Raw genomic sequence first — 13172 nt, forward strand, 5'->3', positions numbered from 1 at the left:
TTTTCTCTTTTAACTTTCTCTCTACATGTAGCTTTGTAGTGTTCTGAGCATGCATCTGACTTAAGCCAAGTAGGGGGAGAAAAACATGAGGTTTCATGGCTTTGTGTGCGATGCCCAGGGTAATGCCAGGCAGCAGATTAATAGCAATGGCTGGGGTTTTGAAGAGGTGCACTGGGATTTCCGGGACAAGTCAATAGGATGCTGGCACGCTGCTGCTTGGAAAACGCTTCAGAGAACTTGGATGCTTGTAAACTGAACACAGCTACTGTGTCCTCAGCGTGGCTCAGTGTTTCAACAGATCCACAGGTCTCTGAAGCCAAGATGGGTGTCAGGGTGGTTGTGGATTTCTTGATGGTCTCCTTCCTTGGGAACATTTTCCAGTCAGGACAACCCACGCTCTTCCAGGGAAAGAGGTAACATCTCCCATTTCTCCTCATAGCCATCACTTGCGGCCACCCCGGCAATCCCGCCAACGGCGTCACCCAAGGGAGTCAGTTCAACCTGAACGACGTGGCCAAGTTCGTGTGTAACACGGGCTACCACCTGGAAGGAGCCTCCCAGTCGCAGTGCTTGGCCAACGGCCAGTGGAGCAGCTCGTTGCCCGTGTGCCGCGGTGAGTTGTCCGCCCGAGCCCTCGGCATGCGCCGGGCGCTGGGGAGGGCCTGAGGAGCAGGAACCCTCCTCAGCTGCGGCACAGCCTGCAGGAAACTCACAGGATCCTCCTGCTCCATCCCTGGGAGCTGGGTATGGCCAGGGAGGAGGAGGAGGGGAATGCGAGTGTCAGGGGGAGCGCAGAGCACGGCTGGGGTGGATTGTGCTGCTAAACGAGGAGGGGAGCACTGCACCATCTAGTCCAGACAAATAGGGCTGGTTATCTCCGTGCCTTCCTCATCCCTTACTCTGCATTCCCAAGAAGCAGCCTGACACTCACAGAGTTACATAGAACTGTTGTTGCAGTTCACTGGGAGCATACAAGTGGTGTTGGAACCCTGAGGGCCTATCTAAATCTCGAGTAATAAATCTGTTACCTGCTTGTCATCCTGCCCAAAAGTGGTTTCCCCAAAGGTGTTAGAAAGCCTTGTCCATCCCTACAGCCTCCCAAGACCTTGAATTACCTGATGTGGGTGGGGAGGACAAAAGAAAATACCAGGACAGCCCCTTAGCAGGGGCCGCTGTAGTGACCCCAGACCGTTCACTCGGGGCAGACCCATGCTCCTTGCTGCAGTGCCCTTCTCCTCCCTGCCTGCCCTACACCCCTTGGCATCAGCGCGTGAATTCACTTCCCAGATTCCCTTCCCTCCGTGCACTCCCTTGCTCTGCATTCCCCTCATCCAGTATCTCTGTCGATCCTGCTTGTCTGTCAGGAAATCAGTTCTCCTGGACTTGCTAATAAACTCTGGAACACGACTTGCATTTTTCCCCCTTTTCCTGCTCTTTTTCTTTTTTACGGAATCCTTTGTTCTTTGTCACACCCTTTGTTTTGTTTTGTTCTGTTTTTTTGTCGTTTGTTTGCAGTTGTAAACTGTACTGACCCTGGGCACCTGGAAAACAGCATCCGTCAAGTGCAGCCAAGTGGGCCTCACAGATTCAGCTTTGGAACAACTGTCTCATATCAGTGCAGCCATGGATATTACTTACTGGGGACGCATGTCCTTACGTGTCAGGGGGATGGCACTTGGGACCGTGCCCTCCCACAGTGTCTTTGTAAGTTCTTTAGATTAATACCCGCTTGCTCAGGGGGTTATTGCAAAGCCCTGCTCCACTCATGCACCACAGGGTTTCATCCTGTGTAACAGATTTCAAGCAGTCAGAAATGTAAGTTCAGGTCAGTGGAGCTGTTCCAAAGCCGTGCTGCTTTTTCTGCTTTTGTTCTCCTCCCACACCTAGTCACAAAGAGCTTTGGGCACGTTTTCCTTTGCCTTTGTTAGCAGCATGCCACCTTCTCACGTTGACAGCACCCTGCCCAGGCCAGGGGGACCTGACAAGTGATAACGGTGCATTAAAGCAGCCCTGGGGGCTCCAAGGGAGCCGTTGCCTTTTAAAACTCTAGGAGCTCTTATCTTAAGATCTTAAGCTTTTATCTCCGGCTCTTTCAGCTATTCAGCTAAGTAAATGTGATCTCCTTCCTTAAAATGTAAAATATTCGTTGACTTGAAGGATTTGCGGGCATTCTCCAAACTCTAGAAAATCAGGTCAATTTTACAATTGCTTATATGTATTCCTGGGCTTACTATTTCAAAAACTCCTACGAGAATTTGACACGTCTTTGTTTTCTGTGTACTGAACTTAGGATGTGCTTAGTGCTTTCCAAAGCCCTTGTCCCTTTAAAGTGTTTATAGCTGGGTACTTCAAACCAGAAGGCCCTTTTTAAAATATAAGCCAGAAAGCTTTGTGCTTAGACAATCTAGGTTTGAAAATATTGTCTAATGAGTGTTTTTGAGGAGGGAATAAAAACGAATTGATATCGTTGAGGTGGAGGGAGCGATTCAGGGAAAGGAAATACATGGGAACAGAGTCTAGCGCACCAGAAGAAATCGTCTTCACATGGCATGTGTAAATCCTTTAAAAACCTCAGCACTGGCGCAGGTTTTAAGCCTAGCTGTGTCTGCTGGAGCATCAGTTATTAAATCGTTAGTTACAGCATGGCTTTAAGTAGTAGCTTTCAAACCCCTTTCTTTGAGTGTCCTTGGCTTTAGCTGTGACTCTGTATCCGTATATTTAAACACCCACGTGCACAAACATGCACACGCTTATTGCACCACACATCATGTGTGCCACCCAATGTCAGGATCTGTATTTTTAGACCCTGGCAGAGGGAGGGATGGTCTCCTGCAGAGCTGCGTGGGCTTCGCGCTGCGAATCCTCATGCAACCGCCGTAGCCCCGTGAGCTGTCAGCGTATTTGTCAACAGTCCTGCTGCCTCCACTGTGATGCTAAGCTAGAATAAACCAATTAATTATTGTTAGCCATGTGTTTTTAAGTAGAGATGGTAGGGCAAGCAGTGCTCGCAAACTGCCAGCTGAATTTCCCCAGCTGGGAGGTGTCATCCATCACAGCGAGGTTTTCATGGAACCGCCTAGTGCCCGTGCGTGCCAGGGCTGCACAGACCAAGGCCCGGCCGTTGTCGCCCGCGCCGTGGCGCCCCGCCGCATGGCCGCGCTCTGCTGTCTCCGCAGTGGTGACCTGCGGCCACCCCGGCTCGCCGCCGCACGCGCAGATCTCCGGGGACAAGCACAACCGTGGGCTCCGTGGTGCGCTACAGCTGCCTGGGCAAGCGGACGCTCGTCGGCAACGCCACCCGCATGTGCCAGCTGGACGGGCGCTGGAGCGGCTCCCTGCCGCACTGCTCAGGTGAGCCGGGGCAAAGGGAGCCCGCGGGGCCTGTCACCTGCTGTCACAGCAGCACTGCCACTAGAGCGGGTGTCCACATCACTCGCACCTCCACCCAGAGCAGTGAGGGGTAGTCCCCCCTCACATGCTGAGGGAAGGAAGGGTGATGCGCTGAGAACATCCTCACCAGTGAAACATCTCTGATGAGACGGCCTGAGTTGTGGGGTGGCGGCCTTGCTGCAGTCAGGGTGCTGGTGGCTGCAAAGACACTAAATAACCAGCAGGAGTTTGTGCAGAGCCTTCCACAGGCCATCTTCTTCCTCTGCTCTTTGGAGAGCATAGAGCAGATGAAATAAGTAGCTGGAGCAAAGCAGCTGGGACAAGTGTTAATTTTTAATTATGCCAGTTAGATTTAGCAGCTGCATTTGACCAAGTTTAACCTCTGCTTTAAAAAGGAGGAAAGAAGTCAGGTGGAGTTATCCTCATATTTGGATGCTGTATCTAGAGAGCAGAGTTCTTGATCTGTAGTCACTTGGAAAGGTTTTCTGCTCCAATTCATGCTCCTTCGCTGTGTGGTTTTCACTGTCTCTCATGCCATTTTGGGGGTGGATTTTTGGAAACGTCGTTAGTCTGACAAGTTCCAGCTGACATGTATCATATGGGATTTTCCTGATTGCCTTCCTGGGGGCAGCTTTAGAGCGGTGCTGGTTGCGTTTCACACTCCCTCCTTGATTTGAAGCCGAGTGAGTGCTCAGAGCTGTGATCCAGTTTCACACCAAACTTAGGAGCATGGAAGAATGAAGCCCTCAGTCTTGTTCCTCTGTTCTTCCTGTAGCCAGAACACTCAAATGTAGCCAAGATCCTGACTCCCTGTTGCCCCCTCTCGTGTTTGCCCTCACTGGGGCCACAGCAGATATTTCTCAAGGCCCTTTTTGCAACCCAGACTGGAGGCTGAGGCTGAGATCATCTCCTGCCAAAGGTCTCTCTTAGATGCGGAAGATCTCTGCAGTGGGACAGCGGCTTTAGCAAGATAAAACGAAAGACTTCGGAAATAAGTCATCGTGTGAAAGAAAAAGCTGGGCCTGGAGCATTCTCCCGCTCTTTATAAAAACAGATCTTTTCCCTGGATGCTGAGTGTGTTGGTTACATTTTCCGTTACGCCTGGCACTGCAAAGGCTGTTCCTGCAGCGAAGCCCAGGAGCTGGGGGCTTCCCTGCGGGAGCTGCAGGAGTGAAGTTCCGCCTGCCCGGGGGGATGTTTCCACCCAGCTCATTAGCAGAAGGTGGCAAGACCTCAGCGGGAGCCTGAGCAGGGTCCTGCTTTAGTGGGTGCTGCAGGAGGCCGCAGCAAGGCGGCTGCTCCACTCTCGTGTCCCCGAGGTGCCCGCGGCTCCTACGGGCGCGTGTTTCTGAGCCGGATCCTTTGCTGCTCCGCTCCAGAGCCAGCAGTTCCTGCCGTGCACAAAGAAGAGGCCTTGCTGAGGCCGTGGGGAGTGAGGATATTGTAAGCTCTGCTTGGAGGCAAACCAGCCGCGTGGCCGTTGCTGGCACCCGATGGCCTCGGTGCTGGAGCAGCTGCTGCAGGTGCGCAGTGCTGTCTCCATCTTGAGATGTGGACGTTCTGGCCGTGTTTCCCCATTGGTTTGCAAGCAGCGCGCTTCCCAGGCAGGAGTTGTGTCATGGGGAATGAAAGCCAGACCCGGGTCTGGGCCTTGGTCTGGAAGCCAGGCCCAGGGTTACGTTGGTGGCGGGTCCTGCAGTGCCGCTCGCTGACGCTGTCCTGCTCTCTCCTGCGCAGGAGGCAGCCAGGGCGTGTGCGGGGACCCGGGCATCCCCTCGCACGGCATCGGCCTGGGGGACGCGTTCGACGTGGACGGCACCGTGCGGTTCAGCTGCGAGCCCGGCTACACCCTGCGAGGCTCCTCCGAGAGGGTCTGCCAGGCCAACGGCTCCTGGAGCGGCACGCAGCCGGAATGCGAAGGTACCTGCCCACGCTGCCGCGGCGCCGGGCGCGTTCCCCGGGTACCCGCTTCCATTTGTCCCCGGAGCGTTGTCCCGTGCAGGCGGCGCGGAGGGGGACACGTCTAGGTCTGCACCACATGTCCTGGTAGATGATCAGAAACGGTCTCTTCTGGCTTCTGATTGCCAGCTCCCCTAGCGTTGAGTGATTAATTATTGCTTTGTAGGGGTCACACACCAGAATGAGAGATTTCCACAGCCTCAAACCTCTGTTAAAGCTGGCACACACAGCAGCCATTTACATTAAGCAGAAATGCAAAATGCAAATTAAAATCCAGTAGCATATTTTTATATTAAGCACCACCACAAAAAAAAAAAAAAACAAAGAGCCTTATTTTTCTGTTTGAAAGAATAAAGTAAGATCCTGTAATCCAACCCAGTAACCCCCGACCAGATTTTCTGAGCTGCACCGCTCGCTGCTGCTGGTTTATAAAAGTGTTTAAAAATCAATGGAGGAAGGAACAAAAGCTCAAAACGAGACAGGAAACCAAATGCAAGGAGACCTGGGCAAGTGCTTTCCTGCTGATTTGAAAGCCAAAAGCTCAGAAAGAGTTTGTAAATGAATTGGAAATTTATTCTAAATTGATGGAGCTCTTGATTGAAAAGACACTGAATCATGTTATTAATACACTCGAGTCTTAGATTTTTTCATTTTCTGTTTTTCTTTTAGTTAAAAAGGCTTTGTTAATTAAGCTCAGGATAAATAACCCATCAGATTCCAGAGGTACCTAAATACAGATCCCTGGTAGATTTTTTTCCTTCATGCTTAATGAGTAATAACAACATTATGCCTGTGATGCAGTCATTTAGCGGTAAGTGCTGAGTGGCCAATATAGGAGGGTGATTTGGGGCGATGCACGAGGCGCCGTGTCGCTGCCCTCCACATTCAGAGCCGGCGGTGAGCGCGTCCACAGGCCCCCCCTCCACTCTCCAACCAGGTATTTACAGCTGCTGGAGGGGAGGGATTGGTTTAGGGAGCAAATCCAGGGCTAGTGAAGCGGAGGGCTGATTGCCCGGGCAGAACGAGCGGGGCAGCCTGTCCCCCCGCTGTCCCTGCGGCTGCGCGGTCCTCAGCGAGGAGCACCTGCAGCGCGCAGGAAATCAGGATTGATTATCTCGGGGGCACTGTACAAATGGGTTGAAATGAAGTTAATTGCAGGGACTCCTCCTGGGGCTCTCACTTCAGTGTTTTATGTAGGTCAGGCTTTGTTGTCCCCAGGTTTCTAAAAAGAATGACAGGTTTCAGGCGTCATTGGGCTCTCATTTCCAGCAGGCTTTGCAAGTGCACGAGCTCTGGGAAGCTGCTCACGTGCCCCGCGCAGCCCCTCGGCGCTGCAGGAGCCGCCCGGCCTGCCGGGCCAGCCCTCCTCCTCCTGTCCCGGTGCCAAAGCCGGTTTGCTTTGGGGATATCAGTCATGTTCCTTCTCCCACTGAAGACAAGGAGAATTATTTACCCAATTACTGCTCACCTGCTTGATTGGATTCTAATTATGTTTAAATGATGACTTTTGAAGTTAGAACCTTTCATCCTTAAGCTTGCATCTTATTTATATCTAGACTGTGCAGATTGCAGCTGATGTGCACTACGATTAAACCATTTTCATGAACCTCCTGCTACTCACAGAAGCAATATTTTGGGGTCATCTCTGTGTTTGGCCACATGTATAGGTAGAAGGGAGAGAGAGCTGATGTATGAATGGGGCAGTGAAAGAGTAATTTAGAGCTTTTTCTGAGCTGATGGAATCTGATTTTTATCCCAGCATCTCTTGGAAATGACACCTTGTATCACAGAGACGCTGACTGCATGAGAAACGTGTAACTAGGGAGCATCGCGACGGATTCGGGGCTGTGCAGCGTTTCTGTGCGCGCGGTCCGGAATGGTTGTTAGTTTCTTCCTGTCAAACAGCTCTGCCTCCAGCAGGCATGTCTGTTAACAGGCTGTCAGCGAGCCACGCGGCGAGGAAGAGGAGGGCTGCTCGGTCCGTGCTGCGCGCGCTGCTCCCTCCTGGGATGAGCGTCGCCGTCAGGGTCGTGCTGTGTGCGGGGTAGGGAGGATAACGGATCCGGAGCAAGGGCAGGACACCCGGCGCGTGCACGAAGTGATGCTCCTGCAGGAATGGCAGCACGTTGTTGGAATTTCCTTGTCGTGGGAGTGTGCGGTGTCCGCCTTCCCTTGATTCATGTGATTTTCTTTCATGTCCTGTAATTTCACAGTAAACGAGGGCTGGATGCAATTATTGCCAGGTGCTTATTTTTTCATGACAGGGCTTTGCGCAGCACCTTTCAGTGCACGTTCAGTCTGATTCCCTCTTACTGCTGTGGTGCCAAGGTAGGATAGATATAAAACTTGGGTGCTGACAAATGCGTAATTGCATTTGCCCAGTGCTCTCCCTCCTCCCGATGGGGCGGGCGAGCAGGCTCCCTCGCTGCTCCCCTTCTTCCCAAGCCTGCGGAGCTGTGGCTTCCTGCACGGGCAGGAGGGATCCAGCCCCAAACACCTTGGAGATGGAGGGACACCAGGCTTGGCACCTCCTGCTTTATAAAAGGGTAGGGCCAGGGCTGGAATAGTGTGTGTGTTGTTAGCTCAGATGTTCTCTCTGGTCCTGAGCATCTTTGCAATACGAAGCTGGTTCTTTCTTCAGCCAGGGCTTTTTACATAGCACACTTCCACCAAAATAGCCTGATGTGATGGAGTGGGGTTGCAGCAAAGCTTATTTTTATTGAGAATAGTCAACTGCTGGATGAAAACCTCATTTTTAATTAACTTTACCATTTTGTTTTCCAGTTATATCCTGTGGAAACCCAGGAACCCCCAGCAATGCAAGAGTTCTATTTAACGACGGCCTGGTTTTCTCCAGCTCCATTATCTACCAGTGCCGGGAAGGCTACTACTCCACAGGGGTGCTGAGCAGGCACTGCACCGTGAACGGCACGTGGACCGGGAGCACGCCGGAGTGCACGGGTGAGCGCAGGGCGCCCGGAGGCTCCGGATGGCTCGGGACGCGCCAGCACCGCGCCGAGCAGCTCAGCTGCCTTGGGTGGGTGCAGGCAGGCAGCCTGCGGTCTCTGGCAGGACCTAAGGGAACCTCTCCCTTTGGATTTGTTTTGTTTTGTGAGTAAAGGGTGCCCTCCTTGGCTCTCGAGCACTGCTGGCTGGCCTGGAGGGGCTCTCCAAACGGGAGCACTCCCGCCCGGAGCGCTCCGTGCTGGCAGCCGGAACGCGCACGGGCCCAGCCGTGAACGTGCCGCGTTTCTTCACGGCTCAGACCTGCTGCTGCCTCCGCCAGCAACGTGCGTGGTGGCAAACGTGCTCTTATATAAGAGACACGAACGAGGCTGAGGGGAGGAGGAGCAGCCATGTGCCAGCTGTGCCAGACATAGCCCAGATTTGACCCAGGTGTTCTTTAATGTTTAATGTATGTTAATACTTCCTGCGTGTCTTAATGTGCCGTTAACATCCCTGTTCCTTCCCCTGGATGGAACAGAGCTTTCTGTGTGTGCTGCGGCCCTTCCTGCTCCAGCTAGCCCAGCTCTGCAGCCCCTCTCTGCTGAGGGGCTCCCTTTTCTGCAATGAGGGCAGCACATCCTACTCCAGAAAACACTGGGGACTGACGGGCGTTGCAGTTACTGCAACCTCATGACTGTGACAAGGGATGGTCAGAAACGCTTATTTATTTTGCTCTGGCAGTGATCAACTGTGGTGACCCCGGTGTGCCAGCCAACGGCATCCGGCTGGGCAGTGACTTCACGTACAACAAGACGGTGACGTTCCGCTGCACGCCCGGCTACATGATGGAGTCGGACAGGGCCTCCTCACTGGCTTGTACGAAAGACCGGACCTGGAATGGCACCAAACCTGCCTGCAAGGGTAAGGCTGGTTGCTATAAATAGCTGAGGATATAAGTTGTGGAGGCCACAAACTTTCTGCAACTTGTGACAGGGTAATAGGCTGTTAAGGGAAACTACTGCAGAGTGCCTGGAGCCCACCTGTGAGTTTGTCAGTCCTATCATTCAATATGTACCCTGTGTTTATGGCACTTAGGCAATTTTTTCAACATAGCAGGAACACCTTGCCATCTTTAGGTGTATCAATCATCGCAACATGCCTGGGAGGGAAAGAATTGCTATTATCCCTACAGTAGAGAAGGAAAAGTGAAGCACAGAGAGCTAAGTGACTTATTCGTCACAAAAACTCAGGTCAGGCTCAAATGAAGCGCCCTGTTTTGCAGGCACGCACTTTTTCAGCATTATCTAGAAGTCTGAAACATATTTCTTCCAACTCCTTCCGTTATTTCTTTATTCTCAGATTGCCTCTGTAGTTCAAAGATAGGAAAGAGAAATAATAGAACAGTTGCAGGACAGACTGGATCTTTTCTGCCAGTGTTTTATTCATCCACCAAGTGTAGATAAGACTTGTAGCAGAATCCATTTACTTTGCCTTTTGCAATCTGGAAAATTTACCTGTCAGGATATGGATATAAATGCAGACCACGTAGGAACTTCCAAATATCCTCCAGTTCCTTCAGAGGCTGCAAAGAACAATTCTTCTACCCCTTTTTCATTCTTGCCACTGAGCTAATGTTGCAGGAATTGTTCAGAACGTGGCCAGGTCTCTTTCGGAAGCCAGACTAATTTGAATGGGCTTAGTGTCTTTCTCAGTGCTCCCCTGAGCTAGTAAGCAAAGCACTGCAAAAATGTCATATTAAAACGCCCCAGAGTAGATGAAATACAGACTAGTTGTTGATTTGGCTACTAATCCAAAACTCAGCCAGATTGTCCAGAATCTATGAATCTTTCAGGGAATCCTTCATGAGTTTTCAAGCTAAGTCGGGTTTAGTCCTCTCGTTGGAAATGGATACACACTCAGAAATCTGACTTGGAGATTTGGGATTTGGTTAACTCCAAACTTCAAAGTAAAATCCTAGGGTTTTGGAAAAGTTTTCACAGGCCCTCTGCTACCCCAATCTGAAGAGATAGTCTCTGAGAGCAGAGTATAACTTCGATCCCACCTGAATGTCCTTGTTAATGGAAATATCTGTGCTTAGAAGAAGTTGAGAGTGCTGATTGTGCTTTTGTTTTTCATCAGCTATCGTCTGTAAATCCCCGCAAGCCATACCCAACGGGAAGGTCGTGGGCTCAGATTTCAGCTGGGGGGCCAGCGTGAGCTACGCGTGCCTGGAAGGGTATCAGCTCTCCCTGCCCGCCGTGCTCACCTGCGAAGGCAACGGCACTTGGAGCGGAGAGATCCCGCAGTGCTTTCGTGAGTAGCCAGCCCTGTAGAAACCCCTGCGTGACTAAAGACTTGGGAGATGAGGGCTCTTGAAACTACCAGCAGCCTTAGAAGAAGCGTTTGGAGAAGAGCGCTCTGTTCTTGCAGCAGAAGGGATATTTTAGGGCTGTTTTCAGAGGGCAGAGCTTTGCCTGGGTGGAACTTGTCTCCTTGATATAATAGCTAATACAAAAAAAATTAGTTAAATGTCTCATAATGATAAAGCCAGATGTAAGTTCTTTTCTTGGCTGAATGGCTGGCAGCTGCACAATAGCCATTTTCATATTAAATCATACAAAGCCCTGACTGGGTTCCTTACACCTTTCCCTAGATTTTATATAATTAGTGGACTTTCTTTGTGACACAGAACATAGCAATTTGACATTGCACAATTAGAGTTACATTTTAAAGCTAAGCATACTGTTATTAAAAAAAAAGAAGGAAAAAAATGGTGGAGAAAGTGGAAGTTAATTAACAGCAATTGACAGAAATGCAGAATTGCAAGGAAAGCAGCCAGCAAAACCTGTTACTAGTAATTTCCTAGGCGTTTGCAGAGTTTTATGGCAAGGAGTGGTCAGGTTTGGGGCATTAACAGACCCACCTTATTAACGCTGCTTGCTCTCGAGGTGCCCTGTCGCAATCCTCGGCTCTCTTTGCTCTTCCAGCCGTGTTCTGCGGTGATCCTGGGATACCAGCGCAGGGCAGGAGGGAAGACAGAGGCTTCACGTACCGCTCCTCCGTGTCCTTCTCGTGCCTGGCCCCGCTCGTGCTGGTGGGCTCAGCCCGGCGCTTCTGTCAGTCGGATGGGACGTGGAGCGGCACCCAGCCCAGCTGCATAGGTGAGGGGAGCCGCCTCTGCCCGCAGGTACAGGCGAGGGGTTTGCACTAGTCGTTTTGCTTTTCCCTTTCCAGCAAACTCATTCTTCTGTCCCGTGTTGTTATAATAAGTTAGCATTTTATGATTTGTGAAAACAGGATTATTTTCCATTCAGAAAGGACCATGTTTTTGCTGACTGCATTAGCAGGTGGCCAGCTCCCCCACTTTGTTCTTGCCCCTGCTGCCAGTGGTGGTCAATATTATCATCCCTCCCAGGAAGACAACTTTCTGCCCTTAAAAAGCTGCTGTTTAGCATAGCTGTTCTGCTCCTAGAAACTTCACCAAAGAAAGGCCTGCCTATAGGGTGTGTGTGGCTGCTTGTGTGTTCTCTGAATTATATCCAGAAGAGGAGCTCCTAGAAGTATGAAGGTGCCCTATACAAAGAGCTAAAGCTTGCAAAATGCTTTACTTTTCTGCCATGTTGAGATCAAGATTTACATTCCCGCACATTCCTCATGTGCCAATTTTCTGGGGCTTCCAAAACACTCTGAAGCCACAGGGTGGTCTGTAATCATAATTAGTCACAGCATTCTTGGCCAATTTAAAACTCTAGCTACAGTCTTGAACCGGAGCTCCTGTGGTGATGGATTGTACAGACTATGTGCTGTTTGTCGTGACCTTCTACATGAATGCCACCATAACCATAGGGCCTGGAACAGAAGCAGATTTTGGACTATTCTCTGCTGTTTTTCACTCATTCTTTCTTGCTAGCTACATCTTAGATGCATCACCAATTACACGAATGTTAAAAAAACTCATGACCAAGTCTTCTGTCTTCCTCTTGATAACACCATGAGCTTCATACATACAAAATGTTTGGAGCTCCTCTATACTCTTGGGGATGTTGACCTTAAGTGCTGGTGTTTGGATTCTGTGCTGTGCTTCATCACTTTTTCACAGGATCCTGCCATAAATTTATGGCATGTCCCACTCTTGAGTTGTGTATGAAACTGTGTGGCTGAGGACAGTAAAGAGCTGCTTGTGCTGCTGCTGAGACGTTGAGTTCATCTCCCCCTCAGAGATCATGGGAAGGGACAAGACTTGCACATCTGCAAAACCCTCATGTGAAACACCAACATGGGCGGGCAAAGCCCAAATGTTGTATTTATTCAATTCTTGGCCATTTCTGAGGCATGTCAGATAGCCAGCACCATCAGACCCCCCAAATGCAGCCGGGAGTCTTGGGCTGTCTGCATTTCACCCTGTGCAATCCATCACCTTCCACCTCATCCATCGGACGGGGCTCTTTATTTATTTATTTAGGCACTGTGATTTGTCTGGGGGCTTCCATGGAAACTGCATCAGTGATAAATGACAAAAGCGCAGCCGAGCTGAATGACAGAAAACGAATTAGTTTGTGTGGTGCAGCCCCAGCTCGGCAGCATTTTGTGTTCTTTGTTTAGGGACTCACCACAGCTCCAAGGACCTGGGGAGATCACCAAGAAATGGGTAATGTGCAGAGTGAAGAGGCTGATGAGTCAGGTCATAAGGAATAAAAACATAAAAATAAAAACACAGGCCGTTAAATAGAGAAGTCAGGCTCCATTTTCCTGTAACCGCAACAAGAAGCGACAAGTTGTGTCTCTTCCCCCTCTGTGTTGAATCACAGAGACTTTCCGTAGAGAATTTATTTCTTGTCCTTCGCAATCATGTTAGCTAGAATATGTAAAACAGAGCA

At 50.6% G+C, this 13172-nt stretch overlaps 1 protein-coding gene across 1 annotated transcript in view; it reads left to right on the top strand.

The window, feature by feature from the left end:
* Positions 1 to 13172, top strand: part of CSMD2 (CUB and Sushi multiple domains 2) — a 240890-nt gene that overhangs the window by 218717 nt on the left and 9001 nt on the right. Inside the window, 9 exon segments of the mRNA XM_088531067.1 lie at positions 440 to 613; positions 1516 to 1704; positions 3177 to 3235; positions 3237 to 3351; positions 5128 to 5310; positions 8134 to 8310; positions 9037 to 9216; positions 10435 to 10608; positions 11283 to 11456. Of these exon segments, the coding sequence (XP_088387193.1) occupies positions 440 to 613; positions 1516 to 1704; positions 3177 to 3235; positions 3237 to 3351; positions 5128 to 5310; positions 8134 to 8310; positions 9037 to 9216; positions 10435 to 10608; positions 11283 to 11456 (1425 nt within the window).

Source organism: Tinamus guttatus, unplaced genomic scaffold, assembly GCF_059628265.1.
Source record: "Tinamus guttatus ecotype Peru unplaced genomic scaffold, ASM5962826v1 Tinamus_guttatus_pri_ptg000397l, whole genome shotgun sequence".
NCBI lineage: Eukaryota > Metazoa > Chordata > Aves > Tinamiformes > Tinamidae > Tinamus > Tinamus guttatus.